Genomic DNA, 26,481 nt, shown 5'->3' with positions numbered 1-26,481 from the left:
ATTTCAAGAAAAGACAAATCAGAACAAACGACTGAATGAACACATTCAGATAGTGCATATGTTACAGGCAGAAGAACATCAAGGGCAAATTCTTTTTTTATTCTGCATTCATCTACGTGAAATCCAGCAGATTTCTTCATGGAAGAGCATCTCCACACGAGCAGATGAGTCTTATAACCCGCTGGAAATCTTGGAAGGATATTTGCACCTATTGTTTACCAGCCAGCATCTTGCGCACTCAAAGGAAACTAACAGCCTGTTGGCATACTCCCATTTTGGGACCGATCCTGTTTCTGCTGAAATTGATAGAAAGCTCCCGCTGGCTTCACCAGGAAAGCAGTCACGGTCTTCGTTAGTAAGATTAAACATTTTGTGAGCACCCCTATTTATTTAAATTACTTAAACAGGTTCCCATTGTTACAACATTCTAGCAGAAAAGCTCAGGTAACTACTAAAGCTAACTAAGGAATCCACTACCCACCCCAAAATATAAAGCCAGCACACAAGAAGCAGTCAAGCTTGGGAAACCATTTTCACGGGTTAAACTACACACTGTATGAGGGCAAAGTGGAGCTCATCTGCTCACCTTTCCCAGTAAACGTATCCTCCACAGCTATAAAAGAATTTCTTTACCTACTTACTGTTTATCGACCAGGAAGAATGAAAAAGGAATCTATACAAGACAGAAAAAACTGGGAGCAAACACGCCTGGAAGAGGTCCCCTCCAAACCAAAACTTTTGTTCTTAAAGCAACAAAAAATTGCTTAGTGTTTTGCAGTTTAACTGAAAGACAGAATACAAAACCCAACTTTTTTTAAACAAGAAATTGCTCAGTGCAACTGCACATAATCCTTAGTGTTCTAGGATTATAACAGACCAAAAATGAAATCCAGACAAAAATCCCAGATGCACCAAGTGCCTGACACTGTTGAATAGTTTCTAAAGAATACCACAGAACGGTGGTCTTCAAGCACTTCTGCACTGAAAAAAAATTCATAACAGAACTAGCCATAAAGGTGGAGCTACATTTAAGCCATTATTTTTGCAGTGCTGTCAAGTGAACACTAGTTCACAGCAATTGTGCAATTAAGTTTATTACATGAGCCATTGGAACAGATGTTTTTCTTAGCAATTAGCTAATCGCAAACATCTTAGTCTTTCACCCAGCATTTGTAGCTCATTGTAAAGATTGTATATTTAAAAAAAAAGTAGCTTAAAGACAGCATTTGTACCGAAATCATGAAAATTTGGCAAGCTAAACTGTAAAATCTTTTTGTACCTACCTCAAACTTTGGGCCTGAAACATCATCAAAAATAGTAACTGTATTAGTAGTCTTTACATTCATACCATTATTAACTTTTACACTTTCCCAAGAGAAAAACACAGCGTTTCTTCTGTCTTATTTTGGTTTTTGGACTGAAAATAAGATGATGCACAACTTCAGTGTGGTCACCTTTTTATAACTGCTGAAAAAGACTTCTTACACAACTATACTAAGAGTTTCTCCTAGAAACCCACAATATTGCACAATCATTCTGTTGGATTTGCACATTGATTCCAACAGAGTTGTAATGCTTCACTTGTACAAATAAAACAAAACAAAACAAAAAAAACCAAACCCAAAACAAATATAGTACAAAAAAAAGTGTTTTTTTAAATTGCGCCTCATTACAAGTGAATAATTATAAACAGGCCAATGCAAGAACACTTTAGCTTTAGCTTCGGCAGTGTTGAATGGAGCGTATGCAAAGCCTGTTTTCTTATGGCACACTGGAAGAATAAATGAGTAGTTTTCTAAAAATCAGTTTGCCTCTATGCTGAATATGTGCTGCTCCACAGTGCTAGTCTTGTTTAAAAGGCATACACAGACTTTCCATTCACCCTCACAGCACAGACTGGGGTTTTTTTTGTGCAATGTGTTAGCAATCTAAACAACTGCTCCACACAAACTGTCCACAAACCACTCATACACAATACTAACGCGACAGTAGATTACAGTATGATAGCAATACAAAATATTGTATCAGATCATATATTTCTCTCCATCTGGAATGAAATTTGAATCTTGTAAGCTAGAAGACCCACAGTTCGATTTCTGTGTGTAGTTTCTCGTCTGTGCTGAGGACAAAGTCTCCAGTGTGGATCCAGAAGTGTTAGCAGTCCTGACTTTAGTGGCTGTAGATTGTTTTGCAGCAGAAGATGTTTTGTTACTGGCAACTACATCCAAGTTTCCGGTAGGGTCAATGATAGCGTTTATGACTGGGGTGGGGGGAGGAAGAAAGGACAAGGAAAAAAAAAAACCCAAAACAGACATATTAGCAGCACTCAGCAGTTTCTAAACAGAAGGTTGCTGCCTTCATTTTAGTCACAATATTTTCTTCGTTAATACCTTCAGGCCTAAGCAGCTTTAACAAGCAAAACCTCTCCCAAACTGAAGCTATGAGGACATTCCACTTTCTGGTTAAATTCAAGACGACAAACTTAACAGCAGCCAAATAGCAAGCTTTTAGCAGAAGCCCAAAATGACAGCTGTATGTTTTTATATGCTTTTATTAAGCTTCTAGATGATGCAAGAGCTTGTCTTACCTTTTCTATTGCACAGAGCTCTATGTCCAAAAAAGCATAGCACAGTTTATTGGCTGAAAGAGCTGCTAAATATTGTTTCAGCCAGAACAGACCTTTGCCAGTTCATCTTATGGGAATATGCTAATTACCACAAACAAAGCATTTCCACAGCAACAGCTTCTACATTGCAAAAGTCAACAATTTTCTTAAAAATTGGCAGCGCAAGATAAATCTACTGTTTGTTCCATATGCACTCATCAGAGAACGCTATGCTAACAAACTAAACTTCTGCATCCTTTCCCAGCTTTCACTGGCAGATCAAGCCACATTATTTTATTTTGTGCAACTTACTGGGATTTGAGAGACAAAAATAACATTTTACATGACCAACCTTCAAGCTGTTTTTGAACTCTCCTGAGCTCCTTCAGGATAGAACTGATTTCCTAGAAACAAAAGCATCAGAATGGAAAATTAAGCAACAAAGTACTCAACTGACACAGGAATCTAGTCTTACTCCTTCTGCCTTATCTGATCAAGAACATTCAAAGTCAGTTCCAACCTTGCTTATTTAACAGAAAAGACAAAGCTAGTATCCAGAAGATGATCAGAGGGCTGGAACACCTCTCCTATGAGGAAAGGCTGACAGAGTTGGGGTTGTTTAGCCTAGAGAAGAAAAGACTCTGGGGAGACCTTACTGCAGCCTTTCAGTAGTTAAGGTGGGCTTATAAGAAAGATGGGGACAAACTTTTTAGTAGGGCCTGTTGTGATAGGACTAGGAGTAACGGTTTTAACCTAAAAGAAGGTAGATTCAGACGAGATACAAGGAAAAAAATTTTTACAGTGAGGGTGGTAAAACACTGGAACGGGTTGCCCAGAGAGGTGGTAGACACCCCATCCCTGGAAACATTCAAGGTCAGGTTGGACGGGGCTCTGAGCAACCTTGATCTAGTTGAAGATGTCCCTGCTCACTGCAGGGCAGTTGGGCTAAATAACCTTTACAGGTCCCTTCCAGCCCAAACTATTCTGTGATCTGTATCTAGGTGCATCTGGTCAGTGCACAGGGACATCTGCTCTGCATCATTTCACCAAGTGCTACTACACTACCCAGTTCATAGCCACAGTGGATTTTAGATTTGAAATGCTAGCCAGATTAACCGTACAAAGGCTCCTCTACATCCTCCTTAATACCAAATGAAAGATATTTGCAAACTCAACTCCTAGACCAGACAAAGCAATTGGCCACATATATACTGCTGTAGCACTGAGCTACACAGGTCCTGCACAGTTATATGTATGCTTAGCATTAACCATATTTGCTGGGTCCATTATTAAACTTAAATCCCTACTGGCAGTCCCCATAAACAACAATAAGAAGTCATGAGAGCACAAACAACACCCTAGGGATGAAGCTTTTTTTATTGCCCTGTTATCAGACTGTTACAGGTGAAGAAAACAAACACACATGAGAAACACCTGGCTACAACTAAAGCTGTGGCAACCACATGGTAGGTGATGCTTTGGTAGATGTTTAAATGAGGCCTAATGACCCTGAACTTGAGTATCTGTTAGGGGACTGGGTCTTTGAAGATGAATCACAAAGGGAGAGGGGAAGAGTTTGGTGAAACACAACAGCTGGAGGAACTCACTTTGTCACACTTCAGACAGCAGTTCAACACATACAAATAGACTAGAAATTTCAGAAATGGATTTGAGAAGGGCCGGAGCTTGTTATTTTGGTTTCTTACAAAGCTTTCATGGACACAAGCTTTTGGTATTGCACTTGTTCACATGGTCTTACCTTGTTTGATGTTTTCAAAATTGGCACTTCGTTTTCTGAATTAATTTTGGCCTCCATCTCCTCCCAGGTCCTTTCCGAGTTTTGAAACAGAATCCTGCAGCACAAAAAGTGGAGCAGGTCTTAAAACTGCCATCCAAAAGCTGCTTGTTTAAAAGACTTAATTATCACAAGATGTGGCAACAAAGAAGATTAGTGGATTAGGGACTAGACAAAATGCCTTTCAGCTGATTTAGGAACGATCTGAAATCCTTCCCTAATTGACATCTTCTAGAGCAACAACAGGCTTTGGAAAGCTTTCACAAGCCTTGGTGACCTGCAGGCTTTCCAAGAGCCTTGGGACAAGGGAGGAAAGAGAAGACGATCCATCAACAGGAATACATTTTCTGCTCTTTGCACAGGCAACATTTCAAAGTTAAGGCATCAACAGGCATTACAAATCCAGCATTAAAATTCCAAAAGCCAAACATATGAGGAAAAGAGATGGCAAATAACCATGTTACCTCTCGTTCACTATACACACAGTTTCCCACATCTAGATTCTCTGCATCTTGATAACAAGACTTTCCAAGACAACTATGCATTATCTTCCACAAGTAGCAAGCCCACAAACTCAGCAGCAAGTCAACATTTCAGGCCAGGGCTAAAAAGGTACTTACTTCATTTTTTCAGCGAGGTTTTCTGTATTTTCACGGATTGTATGTGATAACTGGGACACCGGGTTCAACATCAGATTGTCAAAGATTACCTAAAATATAAGGGCAGATGAGAGAACTTTTAGCAGAAGTGGCATATTATAAAACTGGAAATTTCTACAGAAAATGATGTGCACTGAAACATCTTCACCTATGGGGATGATATTTGAAGTTCACGAGAGATTAAGATGACGTGCAGCTTTGTTGCAGGACTTTGGCAAAAAGATTAATACTAACTTGTTCAGATTTTTTTTCTTGAGAAGTGTACAAAGAGAGAGTTGTCTGCAGTGAGATGACTATTTAAGAATTTCTGAAAGAAAAACCTTAAGGACTTTCCAAGCCTCACAGGCATCTCCTCCTGCTGCTCCCCCCCACCCCCCCGCCAAAAAAACCAAATCACAACACAAGTAGTCCCACAAGCAGTCTCACTGAAACCATCTCATGTGATTTATAGGAGTTCAAGCCACCTTCACAGCCGTGTAATCCCACCACTGCTTTATTAAAAACAACAACAAAAAAACCACCAAACCCCAAATATTCAAGTCCTGCGGTTCAAAAGAGCCCCCAGGCTTCTGCCAGGAAAGCCCACAGCAGCCAGGGGCACTCTGAACCTGCATCTTTTATTCAGCCTTGGCACATCTCTACAGGGGAGTGAGGGATCGCTGCAGGTCAGTCACAGGACAGGATCGGTACCAGTAGCTCAGCCCAAGTTCCCCTCCATCGGCCCCTTTCAGTCACACACTCCCCCTCCAGAGCAGCAGAGTGACTGTGCTGGAGCCCAGCTCTCCCCTCCTGCCTGCACTGCCTCCTCAGAGCCTCTGCCCCAGCTCTTCCTTCTCAACCAGAGCCAGCAGGCAGAAAGCAAGCAGAGGCAACAGCCGAGTGTTGCATCAGCAGCCTGCTCCTCCACTGTCACCATCACCCCGTTACAGCCCTCATGCCAACACCATCCCCAGCCTCAAATTTCAGGCCAGGCATCCTCACCCTTTAGCATCATCCCAGTGATGTCTGGGTTACCCTGCTCTCTCACCCCAGAAGAATTGCATGAAATTGCATGTATTGGAGGGAAGAACGCAGAATGAGTGGCTTGCTGTCTGCACAGCACGGCACAGCAAGCCAGCTGTACCATGGCACTCAAGCCCAGCTGCAGAAACTCCTCATAAGGTTCAGATCCTGCCTCTGCTGCTCTGTGGGCAGCTCTGACCAGCATGCCCCTTGCAGAAAAATAAGATGCCTTTATTGATTAGGAACAACTGTTTTCATGCCATGATTTCTTGCCATCAAACTATCGGTGCTGCAAATTTCAAAGTTGAGATTTTTGTGTTTTCCTTTATAAGAGCAGTGAAACAGCCTAAGTGGGCTCTGACACTGAATGCCTCCTCCCAAATAACAAGTGACCAAGCCTCAGGTTTTAATGGAGTTTTACACAAGAGAGGAAACTTCCTGTCAGTATTGTCACAAAGGATGATTCTGTTCCTCTTTTTTTCTTTTTTAAACACTGTTTCTACACCTACAAGCCAGGGTTTTTGAGAAGTGCTTTTTTTTTTTTTTTTTTAGTGACCTCCTTTGGCAGCTTAGACAGAGCAGGTATACATACTGCAGCTTAAAGCAATGTCATATATAAAGTAAAGAAAAAAGGTGGCCTGCCTCCTCACGGTTTCTTGTCCTTGTTTTTCTTGAGGGATCCTCTTCTCTATTATCGTTCATATTTTGGTCAAAATCCTTCAGTTCCACTGATCCCGGAGGCACTTTCTGGTAGTTCAGGCTTGCTTCTGGAATGTGCTGCACCAACTTGGAAATAATGAGTAATGAGTCATTAAAAATTAGTAGGGAAGGAGGCACACAGGCACTCACTGCAGGTATTGCAGATTTTCAGGCAAGCCCCAGAGGAACACTGATTCATTTAAGTCTTGTTCAGACAGGTATGGGTTCCTAAGCGAATTATTAGACCCCAATTGTGCAAGCATCTACCCACTGGAGTCATCCTACGAAACTCAGTGGGGCTATTCCACTTCATAATTTTGAGACTTCAGCACATAGTTGAGAAGTACATCTTTGCCTTTTTTTAATTTAGGCTAAAACTCAAAAAGGCCATGTTTTCCCATATCTTATGTTTTAATATATCAATGCAACATTAAAGCCACACTAAAATTAATCAGAAACCATTTAGTAACACATGGAAGAGATGAAAAAGCAATACAAAACCACTGATAATGCAAATAATTAACAGGAAGAACACGAAAGGCAAGACACCTACTCCTGTTTAGTTGACTGACATACAAAAACTCTAAAAGAAGGGGAGGAAAATAACAGTGACAAGACAGAGATACAAAAATAATGGGATGGAAAGTGCACCTGAGATGGATATGCCAGCCGAAAAGATCTACGAGCAATCTGTGTTAAAACAGAAACAAAGAGATCAATGCTAGTGAATGACTGTGACAGCAAGTATCAAAGAGAACACATGGTTTGGGGTTATTTTGGGTTGACATTCCCAAAAGCGCATTCCTGAGGACCAGCAATTGATGCCCACCCCCTGCATGCACCGAAGCCCATGGAGGTCCTGGTCACCAACCAGTTCTGCAGAGGTGGTCTCAGGCAGCTCCCCAGTTACTTCGAAACGGACTGTGCTGAGTGAAATCCAGCATCCCTCCGAGCACAGAGAATGGGCTAAACATACAGCCCAGGAGGCTTTTTGGTTGGCAAAGCACACAGCTCTCACGAGGAAACCGTGTGCCATCCAAGGTCCAGGCTCCTCACACTCTGTGCAACAGCACTTGGGTTATGCACAAGCAGAAGGTATGAGATACTACGGCACAGGGGCACAACAGCCAAAACGTTTAGCTAATAAGCTTTCCTTTTTGAAGCATCCTTTCATGAAGTGCAGAAACAGTAACTTAGGCTGCTTGCAGCAGTGAAACAGCACCACAAGGGAAGGAGATACTCCTACAGTCCAGCAGTTCTCAGCACACCAGTTGAAAACACGGTAAGGACAGCACCTGCTCCCGCATCACCATTTCAGGAGATTTTCATATGTGACCTGGTCTGTTCTCATGCCTTTTGTTCTGTCGCACCCATAAGCATTTCCTCTCATCATACCAACGCTCATACTGAGTACGTTAAACAACAACTTAACAAACATAATTGCGCTCTTAAGTTTTTGCTATATCATTATCAACTTTAAAAAAAGACCAACCAAAAGAATTTCATGTAGAGCGAAAATTTGCAGTAGTGACCAGTGATTTGGGATGACCCACTTGACCACACTTGCAAGCAGCTAAATTTTCAGTTTGACTGCTCGGCTCTGCAGAAAGCTGGGTCCTGGAAAACCTACACATTCACAACCCAAGGCATCCCAAACAACCCGTGGCTTCGGTAAACAGGAATCATGAAGGTTTCACCCCTGCTGAACTCTTTTTTTTGTTGCTGTTGTTTTGTTTGGGGTTTTTTGCTTAATTTGTAGCAGTATTCAGCTCAGTATGCCAAGAATCTAGGTTATTATAAACTATACATCTGAGGCTACACAAACAAACAAAAACACCCCAAACATGCACTGGGGAAATTGAAAACCTTCCTGGTAAACATCCAAGCCAAGACTGGACCTGAAAGGACAGAACATGAAGAATAAGGTTTAACTCTAAGGCTATATCCTAACTTTTAAGAGAATACTCATGACTTTTAACCAGGCTTCGTAATAAAAGTAATTTAAAAAAAATTAATTTGAGGCTGAGAAATGTTGTGCCACACACTGGTCCAAAGTGAAGCTTCTGGTATGGCATTAAACACTCAAAAGTGATTCCAGCATCAGTACTTACTTTTCCTGCATTTTTCCCCACTTTATTAGAATAGGAATAAATATTTAGTAGTAGAAAAATCAAGAGCTAGCAGAATGGCGCACCACACTGCAAGAGCCATAGCAGCATAAGAAAGTCACACACAGCAAACATTTCTTATTCGCATACTTTTATCAGATGTTTCAATACATTACTATTATAACTACAGTAGCTATTTATCATCACTATGTCCTTTTCTAGAATATTTAATATAAAGTTGTTTCTATAACACTCAAAATTCACAGCGCTTAGCATCACACACACTTATCTTCAGATATTTCCTAGAAACTTCGTTGCATTAAGCCAAAATAATTATTTTAGCACAGATTCAGCAGCATCTAGACTGAAGGAAGCATGTCCGCTGATTCTAGTCCAGTTCCAAAGATGACATGTGTGTTTATTAAACCCACACCAGTTTATATTGCTCCTGTTCACAACATGACCCTCAAGATGCACCGTTCAGGATCCCAAACTATTCAGGGTTCAGCTCCACATCTCAGCATCACCAGTAAAAAGTCCTGCTGATTTAACACATTCCTGACTATTGCTAACATAGGGCAGCTTCACTGATGTATGGTGGCATTTTGGGTGTAACTCAAATGGCCTCCCAGCTGCTGGCCCTGCTGAAATCACGGTGCTATTCAACCCTCTTTGGAGGCAGTCTAGTTAAAAGCCTTTATGGTGGTTTCACCCACCACTGGCTGAACACACCAAAGATATGGCTCCTGATCTGTCTTCATAGCCTCCTACCCGTGCTTCTTCATTTACACCACTCTAAGATCTCAAAAACTGCTCTAGCAGTGGGTACTGCTGACAGCATTACCTACAGCGTGACACAGCCCTACGCTTGCTCTCCTGGCTACTGCGAGGGGGCTGACTGGCATGTCCCTCCCACACAGCACACGGCAGTGCCACAAAGCCATGTTACAGAGAAACCCTCAATTCGCCTGGGTCCGAGCAGTCCTGGCTTTGTGATCCTGCCAGTCAGCATTACAACCATGTGCTTTGGAGCCCATCATTTTGCAGAGAGTAGAAACACTGCGTTTTGCAGGTGTTCTTCCTGTAGCAGCAGAGGACATCCCTCTGTATGAGCTGACTTATGGTTGTACCCTTCAGTGGCACTTGACAAAAAAGTAGGTACACTGATTTTCTGGAAGGAAGCAGGTGCTGAGTACTGGCCATTACCAACGCACAGCAAACGTTTCCTTTGCAAGTCAGAAGTAAGGTAGATCTGTCACCTTAACTGCTCAAAAAGAGTAATACAAAAAGGCAGTTTTGCAGGTGTGGCACTTGCATGGCAACAAAGCAATAAAACACTTTATCTCAGAGCCTGAAGTTATTGCAAAACATTTGTGCACTGTGGCTGCAAACCACCTCAGGAAAAAACCCCTCCCTGAGCAGGCTGCAGCTGACCTCGGTTTAACACAAGCACAGCCACACTCGCCTGATCTTTTGAGTATGTCCCTAAACTTCTGCTTTGCTCCTTCAGTGATGGACACAGAAGGGTCACAGGGCCTCCAGCTACTCTCTTGGCAGGGTAACAGGTTTGCTCCTCAGCTTTCAACCCTGTTTAGGACAGGTCTGCAATTCTCACAACAGCCAAAGACAACAGATGGCCAAGAGGCCAATCTGAACAGCAGATAGAGCTGTGTATTTTTTTAAGACCACGCTGGCGGTAGACAGGAGGGAATTTGGATTTAAACAGCAGCAAAGGCAATTTTGCTTTAGCAGCTGGAGCCTCCTGGTGACCTTGCAGACAAGTTTGAGCTGAGTCCCTGCTCTGCGGCACTGCTGAGGGGGTGAGCCAAATTACGAAATCGCCTCTCTCCTCCCACCCCAGTGCAGACAAACTGTTACACAGTTTGGGAGGAAGTCACAGCTTCACTGAAGACCTAGAGGACAGCGCTTCCCAAGCTAACTGCCTTCCTCCCTGCCCACCTCGCTGGCTGGAGAGCAGCCCTGCCCTTGCCCATCAAAACACAGATCGAGGGAAGGGATTCAAGTAACACCTGTGTAGCCTAAAGGAGACAAATCTTGAGATGAAACTCATATGTTACTTGATTGTTATGTGAATTCTTATGATGTATGTGATGTATACATATATATAAGAGCTTATTAGGGAAGTATGAAGTAGGCTGATATTTGTCAAAGAGACAAGCTAGGTAACTAATCACTTCAAGGCCTTGCTAAACATCAAATAAGTATTTAAATGAAACAACAAAGCCTCATTAAGAACTTGGCAAATATCAAGTCAGCAAAAGTGGTGTCCTGAAAAGACTTGATACCTTAAAAGGACAATTAGAGGAAGGGTCTCCTACTGCCCACGACCACCCAAGACCACCAAAGACCCCCAGACATGCGCAGAAGGAAATGCTGACTTAGCAATAAAGATTTAGCGATAAAAATAGTAACTCTGTCATGAATATGTATTAGATAGGCATATCCCATGTAACCGTGTCTATAAATGCTGCAGAAGTTATTCATTGGTGTGCTTGACTTGTGGAAATATTCCACCTTGCACCCGGCGCTGAATAAAGCACTATCTCCCCTCTAAACTATATTAGTTTCTAGAGTCTTCTTTCAGGTAACACCTGCACAGCATTTCAACAGTCCTGGCAGAAAGAACACAGCTGAGGTACAAAATACAGAGCTGATACAGAACGTGCAGGCAGAGCACGTGGTCAGGGCCTTGTCTGAAACAAGGAAGGAGGCTTTGGCTCCCTGGCACAGCAGTGCAGCACACCCACTCCATCCTATTCCTCAGATGCAAACTTCAGGGACCAAAGTCCGATTAGAGAGACTCCCACCTCTTTGCAAGGCTGGCCATGGCACAAAGGAGGGCAATATAAAGAACACCCTAAATAGACTGCAGTCAATATTTCTGGTGGTGTTTTTTAAGAGGACAGGGGATGAGGGTTTTTCAGTGCTGCTGCAACTGGGGATGCTGCCCTGGTCTCCCACCACAACCATGCCCCAGACACTTACTAGCATTCAGAGGCAGAGATTTCTGTTGTTTGGGATCTTACCTCTTCTCTTGCTGATATGGTGGAAGCAGGAGTGTTGGGCACAGAGCTGAGGGAGATGCTTGGTCCCGTCCCCGATGAACTCTGCGAGTCCCCATCTCCAGCAACATCATGAATCTCCCGAGCAAGGATGGCCACATCCTTCACCAAGGTTTGGCTGAGCCTAAAGCACAGGGCATGCAGCAGAGCCATTAGGACACATGATACAACAAGCCTCACAGTCATAAAATATAAAACAGGAGCCACAAAAAGTTTGTGGGAGCTATAAGCTCTGCAGAGGCTAGGGAAAGCAGGGGTTTTTTGGGGTGCCTTGGCAGGGTGCCGAGGAACACTCTGGCTGCACACAAAATAAATCCACACTCCCCTCCTGAACCCAGCTTTGAAGTAGAGATTTGATAAAAAACAAATTCTAGTGACTACACACTACCAGAAAGTATTGGAGACATCCATAAAAGGAGCTTTATGTTATTGCTCCCCCACCCATCCACTCTACTTCCTTCTTTTTTTTTTTTTTTTTTAATAGAAGACAGTCAGTTTTTCTTCTTGGGACTTCTTTGTTTTCCCTTAAAAAGCCCATACAAGGAAAAAAGCTCTTTTCTTTGTTACTTAAATTCTCTTCCCTTCTTCCTTGTGGTTTATAGACTGCACATCAAAATATGCCTCCACATTCTCCAGAAGGACTGAGGAATTACCAGGGTAAGTATGGCATACTGTAGAGAGATCTAGTTTTCAGAAACCATGTCTTGAAACTTCAAGCCCCTTGACAGGTGTCTGGTTAACACTCAGTGACTGCAGCACTCTGCTCTAGTTGCTCTAGATCTCAAAACCAGTTTTTAAGTGTCTGGATTGTTGCTAGCAGAGCTTAAAGAAAACCCTTCAGACCAAAAGTTGCTGTTGTGGTAATTCTAAAGAAAAGCTTCTAAGAGAAAAAAAATAATCTTCCAGCTAGCTAGCTTTATCAAAAGACACTTTCTTCTTTAAAAAAAAAAACACAACCCAACCAAACAAAAAAAAAAACAAAACACCAAGCAATGTAATAAAACTGTCAGTTCATCAAAACATTTCCTTGGAAAGAAAATGCATAACTGAAGTAATGAAAAGCAGTTTGATCTGCCTGCCTAAGGTGCCCCCTATCTGTGCTGGTTTGGATAGCGCTGTCACCCAACGCATCTATTATGTGATTCACTTACTGTAAACAAGTGGCATTTTCCCTTTCAACTCTCTCCGACTCCTCTACACCCCTCCCAGTTAATTTGGGAGCAGCAACGGAAATCAGAACTGCAATTACGAAGCAGACTCTGTGACCGAGCCCTGCAACATGCAGCGCCAGACAAGTCTGACGCAACCATTTATTTATAGCTGCTGCAACCCAAAGCGCTCTGCAGTGCCAGGAATGCTGCTAGGAGGGAAGCCAGCGTCTCCCACATGCACACTTCGTGTGGTACAGGTAATGCAGCCTGGTTTGAAGGCTGACACACTTTCTAGCAGCTTGACAGCAACGTTCACACAAAAGAAGCCCTTTCGAGATCAGTGCCGCAAGTGATATGGGTGTCAGGGAAATGCTGACCAAAAGCAGACAGAAGACGTCTTCCTCAGTCAAAGTATTTCAAGTATGGCCAGCACAATGGAAGACCAGTATTTCTGGAAAGTTGGCATAACACAGTTGCATACTAGAGATGTCAAACCTCAAATGCCACCATTTAAAAAAAGAATCTATTTGCTTTACTACTGAGGTCCTCCAGGCAACCATCAGACCACCAGTATACAATAGGTCCTGTATCCAGGGACATCAAGCTAAGCAACAACTCATACACAGGGCCCAGACAGATTTTCTTGTTTGGATTCAATTGTGCCAAGCAAAGAGGTTTCTGCCCCACAGCGACTGCTTAACTGCTCCCTCACCAGCTGCAGGCAAAGCAGCTTCAACAGTTTACATATTCAGTCTTGCTAATCCATTTGACTTCCTTTGCAGAGAATTAGGACAGTTCACACCAACCGGTCGGTGCACACACAGTGACTTCCAGCAGAAACCAGAGATAAGCAGGTATAGACAGTTACATCTTTTGACGGAATTAGAACTACAAGAGGAGACATGTCCACAGCCTGAACAAGAAACAAACCAAGATACAGTGCCCTGCGCCTTGGCATTTTCTAGAGAGAAGGTACAACCAGCACAGCTTAGCACAGGCTGTAAAGCTTCATGAAAACCTTCCAAGTCTGAAAAAGCCTATGTTCAGGTATGAAGGAGAAAGAGGGCACGCAAACAACAGGAGAGAATGCCTCTTTCTACCTCCACACCTGGGTTTGACTTGAACACCAAGGAAAACTCAATCCACTTTCAACATGTGGGTCAATATATAAAGCCCCACCTCACCTGGCTATTTCTGCTATCTCTGCTGTTTGCGCCATGAAGTTGTAGGGGTCAGGGTGATCATCAAAATCTTCATCATCATCCGTTTCTCTGCCGTTGTGCTTCTGCTTGCTCAGCCCAGAGCCACGTATCCTCGGTGTTTGTGTGGCTGTTGAAGTATGGGAGCGTTTGTGTTTAGGGGAGCTGTGATTTGAGCCATATTCTTCCTCCGAAGTAGAAGTGTAATCTGAACCCTGTGGTCTCCGCCTTGATGCTTATAAAAAATGAATTGGTTTCAGACCGAGGAAAGTAGTAAAGAATAACTACAAAAGGGCAAAAAGGTAACACAAAACTAGCCCAAGAGCACAAGAAGAGGAGAGTTTCTGTGCAGATTTTAAGATAAACAGCACATTCTCAGAGCTTATTTCAAAGTTGAGCATATCATAGAATCATAGAATGCTCTGGGTTGGAAGGGACCTTTAGAGATCATCTAGCCCAACCCCCCTGCAATGAGCAGGGACAGCTTTAACTAGACCAGGTTGCTCAGAGCCCCATCCAACCTGACCTTGAAGGTTTCCAGGGATGGGGCCTCCACTACCTCTCTGGTAGGCATTTCTATGGCTCCCATTCACTATACAAATTTGGAGTGGGAAATTCCAAAGGAAAAGCAAAATGACTGTGTTAACAACTCCAATGTATTAACTTATTGCCACAGACTTGGCTTTCCATGCACAGAAGCTCTGTGTATAAGTAGCACACATTTCAGACTCCTCACAGTCCCACAGCAGTCCTTTTCTAAAAAGAGCCCAATTTTCAAGCCTGCAGACACCTTTCCAATTAGCTGTGAGTACAAGCAAAAGGAGGGGGTTTTGAGTGAAGAACAGACTATAGTGCTTGATGTTATTTGCAAAAGTCCACACCCCCACGTTCGCCTCCTGCCTTGCAATTCACCATTAATGACACTCTACGAGAAAGAGCGTTCACACGGTCAGGACCGGCTTCAACCCCTGGAGCCAAGTGGAAGCTGCCCACTTATCCCAGCCAGTTCTGCAGATCTGTAGACAGCCAGGTCCTCCTTGCATGGGAAGCATCGAGATGTCCTTATTTGAAAACTGGGCTCCTGGTGTTCACTGCCTCACTACACTCTCTACGGACACCGCTTCATTCCCTTCCGTCCTTCCCTGGAGAATGAAGACCCACCAAACACAGAACCAGCCGAGTTATTTAAAATTACACCACCTAAAAGCTTCACTGTGTTACCAGGATTATCATAATGCTGAACTACTGCAAGCAGATTAAGCCAGCACCATAGATCATACAAACAAAAATAACAAATTTGGCATATAAGATGCAGGTAGAAACTACAGATAGTTAGTGTATAGTGAAAAAATATTCCTAGGTATCGCTGTCTCAGCTGTAGCTATATAAATGTCTTGGCTTACAGAAAAAAATAAAGTTGCTCATATTCCATCAGTAGAGATATATATTTTTTTAAACACAGGTTTAGAATCAAAAGGTCACCCTGTCATTGAACAGCAATTTTAAAATGAAGAGCCTGATTTGCCATCCCTGTACACCAAGGGAAATCATAATCAACTCCCTCAGTACCATTCAAATTACACTAGGTATACAAATCATGTGCACAGAAGCAGGGGAGACAGGCCCTCAGCTTTCAGAATTGGTAACTTGGGTTATTCTGATGTTATCTGTTTCACATAAAGTTACTTCAGATGGCCTGACAGTCTATTGGCATTTCTTGTCTCATGGCCAGATAGTTCATTCTGTTCCTCCATTAGCGAGGTTAACTTTCTCCCACTGGGAGAGTTGGAAACCATTGTAGTTAACTAAACGCTTTAAGAAATCCTTGAATAAGTCAGCCACATCTGCCTCCTTACTCCCAAGGCTTGACACTCAATGCTTTCAAGGGTTATTGTATCACGCTAAAATACGTCTTGATGGCACAGCGCAGTAGTTCAGTTTATCAACATTTCACTTTCGTTCCAGGAACGGGGTGCTAGGTGTTGATTCACTGTATCTGTAATAGCATTAGTATAGGAACATGCATCACACACTTGGTACAGCACGAGGAAGCATAAAGTACACTAGTATCTTTAAAGCTTGTGCAAGGTCCACAATCCTATCAAGGAATTAGGAGGTTAGTATTTTAAGAGCAACTAATTCAGAGAAAGGATTAGCATCATTGGCTGCAACTATGCACAAGGAGGGGTATTAGCATGCTGCTACAGAGCTCTGGAAATCAAAAACCAATTCATTTAAACCAAGAACCAGCCAACACTTATCATTTTTCTCCAAATGATTTGAAGTCTGTGGTCCAAAGGCAGAGGAAGTGCAAAGAGTGCCTCCTGTTCAGAAAACTCTGACCATGTTACCTTGCTTTTGATTTGTCATTGTTTAGCAAGAAATCAATAATAGCATCATCTCAAAAAAGGCAAGAGAAGAGACTGTACATACTCTTTTAGCTTATTCACATTCTGATTTACATGCATATACAAATATGTAAGAAAAAACCAATCATTAAAAGGGAAGCTGGATGCACTAAAACAATCCAAATCAAAACAAGCAGCAAATAACATTTTTAGCATGCAATAAAAATGAATTCTGCCAGAAGGATAATTATTTCAACTGTATGAAAATATAGGAAAAGGACACATCCAGAACTCTAAGACCCCTTAACAAAAACACCAATCTGCTGAAAATAGCATCCCTCTCAAGAGGCCTGAGAAACCCAGCCAAAGGGGCTCCTCTTGTCCCTTTGCCCCCCCTCATTCCTAAAAACCTAAGCAAACAGATCTGCTTTGCCACATCCATGGTAGGTCAAGGACTATGGGCATAGACCAGGACTTAGACCAAAGGTGTCACGGACAATCTCTGGTTACCAATTACCATCTTAGAGTTGTCATCTGCATCGTCCCCACCTCTTAATTAAAGGCTGATTTCAATATGACAAACGTTGATATTGCAAGGGTCTGTTGAGTGCACAGCTACTGGGCAAGACAGCACCCAAACCTCTGCCTCGTGGGAAACACAACTGCACACCTGCCTTACCTATGGCAAAAGTGAATGGAAATACACAGTAGCGGGAATCTCTTGGGGCAATCAACATGTAGCGTCCAGCTCCACACTTGGATTTACAGGAAGAACAAGGGAACAGCCTTCACAACACAGGGACATTTATTTCTTGTTCTGTTTCAGATGTCTTGAAACCTGCCACCTTGGACATCAGTTGTCATTAACACCATTACAAGCTCTCTGGGAGCAAACTTTGAATCTTAGAAGTCAAAGAAAAACAGAACAGAATTCCTTGTAGCACTGGAAAGGCATTAAATTCTACTTCTTTAACAGAAAAATGGCTAACATGCTCCTGTCAAATGGCAACTGTTTTTTCAAAAAACAAAGTCACTGGAAATAAAAACAAAAAAAAAAGAAAAAGAAAAATAGCTATTTGCAAATTCCTCACAGACACCACCACAATAATATCTTACTGAGTATGAGAGATGCTCTACTGTCTCCAAACCCACAGGAAATCTCAACCTCTGTACTGCTTGTTAGTGCAGACTTTTGTACTCACCGATGCAGCACTCGTATTACTGGGATACCAATCCTAGGCAACCATGTGCAGCCTATAAATCAGAAAGAGGGCAATAGAGGAGAAACATAAAGCACGAGCACTTACTGGACGAGGAAGAATACTTGACACTGCTTGAACGGGTCCTGCTGAAAGGCTGCTTCGCGGAGGCAGCGGCTGCCGTTTTCCTCGCCGTGGCTCTAACCTCCGAAACACCCGTTTTCCGAGAGGACTCCACACTCCGGCCCGAAAACCCTGACCTTGACTGCGCTGTCTCGGAGTCACTGGGCACTGTAAACGAACCTGCCCGTTTCCTCGGCATGGCGAGGATGTCCAGCCGGGACAGCTTCTTCGTCTCCGTGGACTGTTTGGGGCCCAGAGCAGTGGCTTCAGGGTTGGAGGCCGTTTTCTCAGTATCGACACATTCGTTGTCCGAAGCATCTCCAAGCCGGGCACGACGTAGCTTCGAGGCCCTCGTGGGCCGCGGGGTGGATAAACTGTTGGAGCGGGTGAGAACTTGCTGGATTTTCTGCACGTTCAAGGTTGTTTTGCTGTGGTCCTCCTTGGTGGCCTGAGGAAGAGGTTTCCTTCTGGGAACTGGCCGGGATACCGAGTGCTCGTGGTCAGACACGACTGCATCAGGAACTGGCAAGTAGGGCAGGCTTGAGCTTCTCTCGTCATCTGTGAAGTCGAGCGACCCTCGAGCCCCAGCACTCCGCTTCATCTGGAAACGTTTGGTGGCCTCCACACGGTTTGACACCTCTGGTGCTTGCATTTTCCGCTTCTCCGTCAGCCTGTCCCGAGCGCTGGGCTGCCCACATTGGTCCTGGATGGACGGCGTGGAGGAAGATTTCTCCTTCTGCAAGCTCGCAACCACTTTGCGTTTCGGGGCGCTCGTTGGGACGTTCTTGCCGCTCACCAAGCTGACCGTGCTGGCGGTGTCCACGTCAGAGTCCCCTGACAAGGAGTCCTCCATCTGACCAGCAGTTTCCGAGGGCTCCAACTGTTGGCTTTGACCAAGTAATTTGGCTTCCAGTGCTGCCAAGGCAGTTTCAGTGTCCTTAAGAAGAAGATGTGTCTCCTGTCCAAAGTCCATACGGGTTGACCGAACAGCCTCTAAATCTTTAAGCAGAGGGTGACTTGAAATATGCGGGAGTTTATTTTCAGGAACACCACTGCTTGATTTATCTTTGGTAAAACTTTCCTGTCTAACAAAAGATGATGTTTCCTTTCCTGCAACATTTTCCTGATCTTGAGAAAGACTCTGGTGAAGGGAAATAACCACTTTTCCTGCTGCATTAATGTAAGCACTAACATCTTTGACTGGTGGCTTTCCAGGAACTGGTGTGCCAGCAGACTTGAAGGAAAACTGATCTTTGCCGTCTTTGTCTGCTCGAGCATGGGAGACTCTCAGAGAGAGCTTCGAGGGAATCCCCATGTCGTTGCTGTCATCACCAATGTAGAACGAAGTAGAAACTGGCTCGCTCACAGCTCTTACGTTTGAGACCTGGGAGGCTCCTGGCTGCTGGCTCTCTGATTTTATTTCTTCCCCCATCTGTTCTAGCATTTTATTGTTCTCTTTATATTTCTTGCCTTTTTCTGTGCTGAAGCCATCGTCAGATCTGCTGGCATCGCTGAGGCTATCTGGATCCAAGTCTTCTTGGATGAAGAGGCGGCTGCTGGGATCGCCATAGGCTTCCACACAGTGATCCTTCACGATGGTTCTCTTGGTAACCTCAGAATAGGACTCCTGGCAGACCAGGACCGTGGGTGTGGGGCTGTCTGATTTATCACTTGGTGGAAGTTGGGGAAGAATGCGCCTTGTTCTCAAGGGCACAGCGTTTTCTGGTTCACCAGCTTTTGGGGCTACACTGCTTTCTGAAGAGTTAAGTGGACAAGAATCAACTGTCGTACAACTATACCACTTATTTATTTATTTACGAACAGCTTGATCCTGCAAAGTGCAAGTCCACAAAAGCACTCAAGAGACACATGCTTAGAACTAAGCTTTTATGTAATATGAACACCAATAGGGCCTGATTGGTGCCCGGTCCCTCAGGTTTATCAATACAGACACTTAAGGCAAAATTGTACTTAATTCCTTTGCTGGATCAGAGTGCTCAACATCTTCCCTCTCTCAAGGTAGGATTTAAGATTCATTCTCCCATAATATACCTCTCAGTACAAGCATGTACTTTAGAGGGTAACAACATTGCTGGCACCAATCTACCATAAATCAGGCCACGGGAAGGAGATGAAAAGCAATCAGACAAACCACTGCAGTGATGCAGTGTTTTAAGCGCCATTCTACACGACATAGCCCATTTGACTAAATAGGTGGTGTTTTTCACAGTACAAGTTCTCATATGATCATATCCTACAGAAAAGTCTCAGGGAAAAGACCCTGTAACAATGAAGAGGCTCTGAATTAGAGCCCACCGCCCCAGCGTGGGTGGGCTTATGAGTATGGACACACTTCATAGAAAGGGCGCTTTTCTTTCTCCCATGCCGCTGGCCAGGACTTCATATCTGATACTGCCTTTAAATACCTGGATAACTGGTTATTTGACTATGGTAATATTTCAAACACTCCATGAGTCAGGTTCTCACACAGTGTGAAAATAGTGGCAATGACCTCAAAACAAAGGTTTCTTCTAATCTTTACTGAATGTACCTATAGCTGTTGATGGCACAAAGATAATGACAAGTATTTCCAACCAAAAGTTGAAAATGTTTACAGAAGCCAACAAAGCACTCTTCTCCCTTTCTCACATACCAACAGGAGCACGGGGTCTGTAAGCCGTCTTCCCAGTTATGATGGGAGCCTGATCTCCTCCTGCCCCCTTCTCCCCTCCATACCCAGTTTTCTACACTGATCTCCACACTTCAAATATACCACCCAACAGCAAACCCCAGAACAGCCTAAAATTCTCAGCACAGCCAGACACAGGAGAAGCACACAAAAAAAGCACAAGTCAGCAATTAAGTCCAAGGCAACTTGCAAAGGGCTTTCATCTGGCATCATAAGGCAGTCTAAGAATCACTACTTGGGGCTAGTTAACACCCAAGGCCCTTACAATCCTTCTCCTTCCTGGGTGCCCTTCAGTCATGTCAAATATAACATTTAAGAACTTCTTGGATGACTCTGAAATGCAAACCAGAGGCTTGCTCCATCTTTACTCCACTGGGAACAATTCACTCTGTCCTTCCCATCCCCAAATACATTAGCTAAACCAGAAAATAAGCCACAGCCCAGATGCACAGAAGCCCTTAATTCCTGCTTTTCATATCATCCTGGCTTAGGTTCAGTCACTTTCAAAAAGTAATGTCAGGATGAGACTTACCTGCACCTCCATCACCCTGCCCAGAGACAGATCCAGAGTCAGAGTAACTGTCTGCAAGGCTCGCCCACCTAGACACCCACTTCTGACTCCCTTGAGATGCTGCAGACATCTACAACAAGGTGGGGAAGGCAGTGTCAGAAAGAGGGTTTGTAAACCAAATCCTAGCCACAAAATCTCTCCTCTCATACACACATCACTCAGTCTCCTCAAAATGGAAATCAATCCACACATCACATTTCCATCCAGACAGAAAACCCATCTACACCTCCACCATCCCAGCAAATCCACCTGGACTGCCCATACCTGCACATCAGCCTGAGACCCACTCACAGCTTTTGAGGCAAATGCCTGGAGCAAAGGTGACTTCTGACTAGTGCCACTTTCACTGATTAGATGCTGATGAGAACCAGAGTCGTCTTTTTCACCTTTAATTATTGGTCTAAAGGCTGAAGAGATTCTGGAAAATTCAGGCGACTCAAGAACACCAAAAACCTGAAAAGGTATTTGCATGGGAAAGATTAAAAACCAAGAAAACAGTAAAATATTAGCCCAAAATCCAAATCCACAAAGCATTAGTCACGCACAAACTATGATCCCAAAGGGCCAGAAACCCTTGCCAAGGCTTCCATACAAACTAAGTAAATAATTTTCTTCTCTACTCCACAGTAGCAGCTTTAAATACACTTATTCACAGAAGCCCACTCACGCCTACCTTTTCTCTCACCCTCATTATTTCGGTGTGTTGCCTTTAACAGTAGTAACTTTCACTGAAAAGGACTCCCTTTTCAGCCCTGAGAAATTTAGGATGAGTGTCAGGAAAGCTATTTACCAGCTAATTCACGGAGGATTAGAAAAAGCTGGGAAAGCTCCATCTCCAGGGTCTTTCATAGACTGCAGCAGCGAGAGGGCTGAGCAAAGCAGCCTTGCACTGCCATGTGAGGACCTGGGAAAGGATGCACCTCAGAGATGGGTGAGTGTTTGAGCTGGCTGGCCAGATTCCCTCTGGAGATAAACAGGCTTTCCTGGGGGGGGTGGGGGGGGAGTGTGACCAAGATCCGTGCCTCCGAAGGGCTTGTTTCTCTTCCCTGACTAGAAGTAGCTTAGAGGAAGATGCCACCATGAATGGTACCTAGGCTGGGCAGAGAAAGCCATAAAGTTCTGCACTCTGGCTTCTATTAAAAGAAAGTGTGTGTGTGATGGTGGGGAAATAAAAAGCAGAGTCACCTCAAAACATCAGCAAGTCCAGAATTCATATCATCTTTCTTCCTGGATAGAAACACTAAGGTCTGGTTATTAGTTGCTTCCCAATTGGCAGGCCTGCACTGCACCAAGTCTACAGCAGAGTCAGGAGCAGAACTTGGCCAGCTTGCCTGCCCGAGTCACACAGCTGCGAAGACTACTTCCCAGAAATAACTGTATTTTTGTGGCATTTTTTCCTCATGTATTTCCCACCAGAACAATTAACCATCTAATGTCAGGACTAGGGCCTTGCTGTGGCTTAAACACCCTGCCCTGAAAGCTTCCGATCACATTTCAAACAAGATCTAAGGAACAAGTATAATAAATAAACAAATGATGGAAGCTCAATCTGGACTCACAGAACACTATATACAAAGCTCTAAAGCCAGATTCAATTAAGGCTTCCTTTAAACCTCATCATCCTCCTGCCTACACTTCACTAAATCTTCATTGCAACGTGCCAGCTTTGTTTGCGTAACAGACCGCAGATGAAAGTTAAACCTGAAAATCAGCCAAACTTTGGTTTGCCCTGTGGTTGCTTAGTTGGGTGGGGTTTTTTTAAGCCTCTCTCTCATCTCTGGGGTTTTGTTTTTAGGCTATCACTCACTCTGCAAAATCCAAACAAGTATAGATCCATCTAGGATTGCCTCTGCCCTAGACCACACCCTCCGCTATCTCAACTAGCTGCCACTTGCCCTGCCAGCAAGCACTCTGTTTCTAACCAGGCACAGCCAAATACAGAACCACCTACCACTAAGGCTTGTGAAGGATCAACAGCACCAGCCCTTGGTCTGCATTTCCTTTGGCCTACTATGGGATGCTGCATCCGTGATGGGCTGCAGCTCCCGTCTTTGTAACAGCAGGCAGGAGGTGATGCAATGCCAAGGCAGAGGCTTGAGAGCAGTCCTAGAGAGCAGAGCTGCTCCCAGCCACGGCTCTCTGCAGGATCAGCCTGATCTTTATTCTGTTGTTACCTTTCCTCTAAACAGATGGCAAGCCCACTCTTGCACTTCTGCATCCAAATCCCATTTTGGAAGCAAGGCAGCTCTTTGCTGTGGGCTCACCTTGCCTTCTTGCACTCTGGTTTTTTTGTTTGTTTGTAATTTTGTTGTTTTGTTGGGTTTTTTTAAACACCAGCCTCACAGTTTGCTGGGGCCTATCCTTAACACAGGTCACCCAGGATGACTTCCCACCCCTAACCATAAAGCCCCGCTGCACCCAATTCAAAAGGGAGCAGTCCTTCATGGCAACAGCTAATGAAGTTAGGCCCTCCAGCACAAGGTGCAGAAGCCCAAACCTTCAGCCCTCAGCTCACTGGTGCAGCACAGAAAAGCAGCATTTACCTGATCTATCATTTTTCGCGCTTCCTCCACCTCTTTATCCTGTGACTCCGTCTCAATGGTGTATGTGCCCGTCTCGCTTACGCTGTCTTCCTCATCATTCCTCCTGCCCTGGGCAGACTTTACCTCTGGAGGTGGAGCAGAGGCAGACTCTGGTTCAGATGATATAACCACGCGTGGAGCTACCGGCATGGGCAGAGGTGCTGGTTTCTCAGCGGTCGGCTTCCCAGACTGAGCAGTCTCCCGCAAATACTCAGCCATAAAATCCTGAGCCATTTTAGACTTCCTCCCAATGCTCCCATAAGTTTTGGCTGATGCTCTGGAAGCAGAGGAGGACGAAGAGTTGATCCGATCCTCTGTTTTCTCCCTCTTGAAGGAGCCAGTTCTTTGGGTCCCAGAGGAGCCAGTACTGGGTTTGCCTGCCTGGGCCCCAAGGTGGGACGGTGGCACCGCGTTTCCCAGCTTCTCTGCCGGCAACGCATTCTTGCGCTTTTCAACCTTGGCCTTCAGCCCTGGATCAGTGTCGCTCTGGGAGGAGTGAGCGCTGTGCGTGAAGGACTGTGACCGCTTCTTCCGTGGCGTGTCCTCAAAGAACTCAATGACGAAGGCCTGCTTGTTGTGCAGCATCTCGTGGGGATCACGCCTCATCTGCCGCTGCAGCCTGGTTTGCTCTGATGCACGTTCGCTGCCCGTCGTTGTCTCCTTCTCTGCCTTGGGCGCCACGGGGTCTTCGGAGTCGCTCTGCGTCCCGTCCTCGTGCCTATTGCCTGGAAACAAGGTAGGTATATTTGGCTTGCTTATTCTCAGTTGCTGTGGCCCTGTCATTACCTCCCAGTTGAAATTTATCATTTCAGTTAAAAGAAAAAAATCCTATAGGATTAAACAACTCCAAAGACATCTGCTGTGGTATAGGGATTGCATCCCATCAGAGGAAATAAAAGAGAAGGCAGCTGTCTCCTGACCTCACTTTTCACAACTGGTTGGCTATCAAGTTATTAAAAAACATTGCAAGGAATCATTTCAACCCCAAGGGTTTCTGATTTTATAATGCTGATTGTTTTAGATACCTAATGTTTTGTTTCTTTCTTTTTTTCCATTTAAATAAAAATTGTGACATTATTTTGCTGTTCTGCGCAATTACTGTAATGAGGACCAATTACTAATGAGGACCACCTCATTAGGTTCTGTCTGTTACAGAGCAGAAATATCTCTGCAGGATCAGTAAATAAACCCCGCACACTGCATCCCATGAAACCAAATCCCCACGATGAAAGACCAGATCAGTGAGATCAGTACGTTACGTTACGTTACGTTACGTTACGAGTGCATGCACCTCTGAGCACGTTACCCCCCTCTACAAGGGGGAAATAAACCAGAGGCTAACAGAAAAGTGAATTTGCAGGATTCTTTACTTTTCCTGAAGATTTATGTATCACACCATGACACCCCCATGAGTTACACCATCCTATCACCAGCCAAGCAAAGGTTAAATTATTACTTGGAGTTCACTATGCCTAAAGTAAGTTTATAATTATTTTCGCTTATGTTAGCAACAACCATCTTTACAACCTTCTCTATGTATCAGTGATGCCTTCCCCTCGGCACCTTAGTTCAGGACTCTCAGAAAGTAAGTTAAATTAAAACAGAAAGTTAAAAGTAAAACAAAAAACAAACCTTTTTTTGGAGAAGGAAACGGGTGTGAAGGCACACAACACGATTCAGTCAACGACCAGGAACCTGTCATCGGGAGAACGGGGAAAGAGATCTCTGCGCTCTAGACTGTAATATGCAGCAAGATATACTGGCTAAAATACCACGTGTTTGAAAGGAAAACTGCTCAAACCTACTTTGCAAGTTCTCCAGACACATGGGTGAAGACCATTTATTACCTCGAGTTAGCTGTGAAAGATTAGAATTTAATACAAGATCCATTCAACCCAGGAGTCAGTCCTCTGAAGAGTTTCCTAACACCCTCATGAAGAAAGCCAGCAAACTTTGCATTGTGCCCTAAGGGCTGATAAGCTTCGTCCTTGGAAGGGAAAGTTCTTAAATTAAAGGGTCTTGGCTGAGAACTCTGCTGAATGCAAAACAGCGAGGACACAAGGAAAAACACCCACTGTGCCCATGGATGTCCCAGCCAAACACCATGCACATCCCCTCAAGCTGCTAAGGCCTGAACTCTCTAGTTTTGATACCAGACTTTACATTCACCACATTGCTCCTGAAAGCAAACAGATATTACTAATGAACCCCAACGGTGGGCATCTCTGATCCTGAAGACCCAAACCTGGTAGGCAGACAGCAGTAGCCTTCAAGACATCTTCAAAATTAGCCCTGCCAGAAGAACGTGTTACACAGCTATCGCAGATAAATGACACCCTGTCCTCTGCCAAAGCAGAGGTGGATAAACTCCTCAGGCCACCAACACTCTGTGTTTTAATCAAATGTCCAAAGAGTTGATTTCTTGATATGCAAATTATGCATTAAATTACCTCAGCTTCTTCCCATGCCTTATGGATGGTAAAGAGGCAAGTGCAGTCAGTCTAGTATTCCTGTGCATCACTCAGGAAAATCCTAGGATGAGCAGCAGCTGCCTAACTCTCTAGTTTTCTCCAAGAGGAAACAGCAAAACTACTAAAGCACAGTTCTATCACTGACAATGTTCTCCAGCAAGTCAACAAAATCCATTTTCACAATAACAAAAAAAACC

General features: G+C 44.0%; 1 protein-coding gene across 1 annotated transcript in view; it reads right to left on the bottom strand.

The window, feature by feature from the left end:
- Positions 1-2,024: 2,024 nt before the first annotated feature.
- Positions 2,025-26,481, bottom strand: part of CEP170B (centrosomal protein 170B) — a 56,407-nt gene continuing 31,950 nt past the window's right edge. The window contains exons 8-20 of the mRNA XM_075712513.1: positions 25,446-25,508; positions 23,775-24,538; positions 21,496-21,684; positions 21,193-21,301; positions 17,957-19,726; positions 14,287-14,536; positions 11,916-12,075; positions 7,412-7,450; positions 6,704-6,847; positions 5,021-5,109; positions 4,365-4,458; positions 2,958-3,009; positions 2,025-2,260 (exon numbers count right to left, since the gene is read on the bottom strand). Of these exons, the coding sequence (XP_075568628.1) occupies positions 2,025-2,260; positions 2,958-3,009; positions 4,365-4,458; positions 5,021-5,109; positions 6,704-6,847; positions 7,412-7,450; positions 11,916-12,075; positions 14,287-14,536; positions 17,957-19,726; positions 21,193-21,301; positions 21,496-21,684; positions 23,775-24,538; positions 25,446-25,508 (3,959 nt within the window). The remainder of the gene's footprint in view (positions 2,261-2,957; positions 3,010-4,364; positions 4,459-5,020; positions 5,110-6,703; positions 6,848-7,411; positions 7,451-11,915; positions 12,076-14,286; positions 14,537-17,956; positions 19,727-21,192; positions 21,302-21,495; positions 21,685-23,774; positions 24,539-25,445; positions 25,509-26,481) is intronic.

The sequence above is a fragment of the Pelecanus crispus genome, chromosome 6 (assembly GCF_030463565.1).
Source record: "Pelecanus crispus isolate bPelCri1 chromosome 6, bPelCri1.pri, whole genome shotgun sequence".
In the NCBI taxonomy this organism is placed as follows: Eukaryota; Metazoa; Chordata; class Aves; order Pelecaniformes; family Pelecanidae; genus Pelecanus; species Pelecanus crispus.
This window is presented reverse-complemented; position numbering and strand designations above follow the sequence as displayed.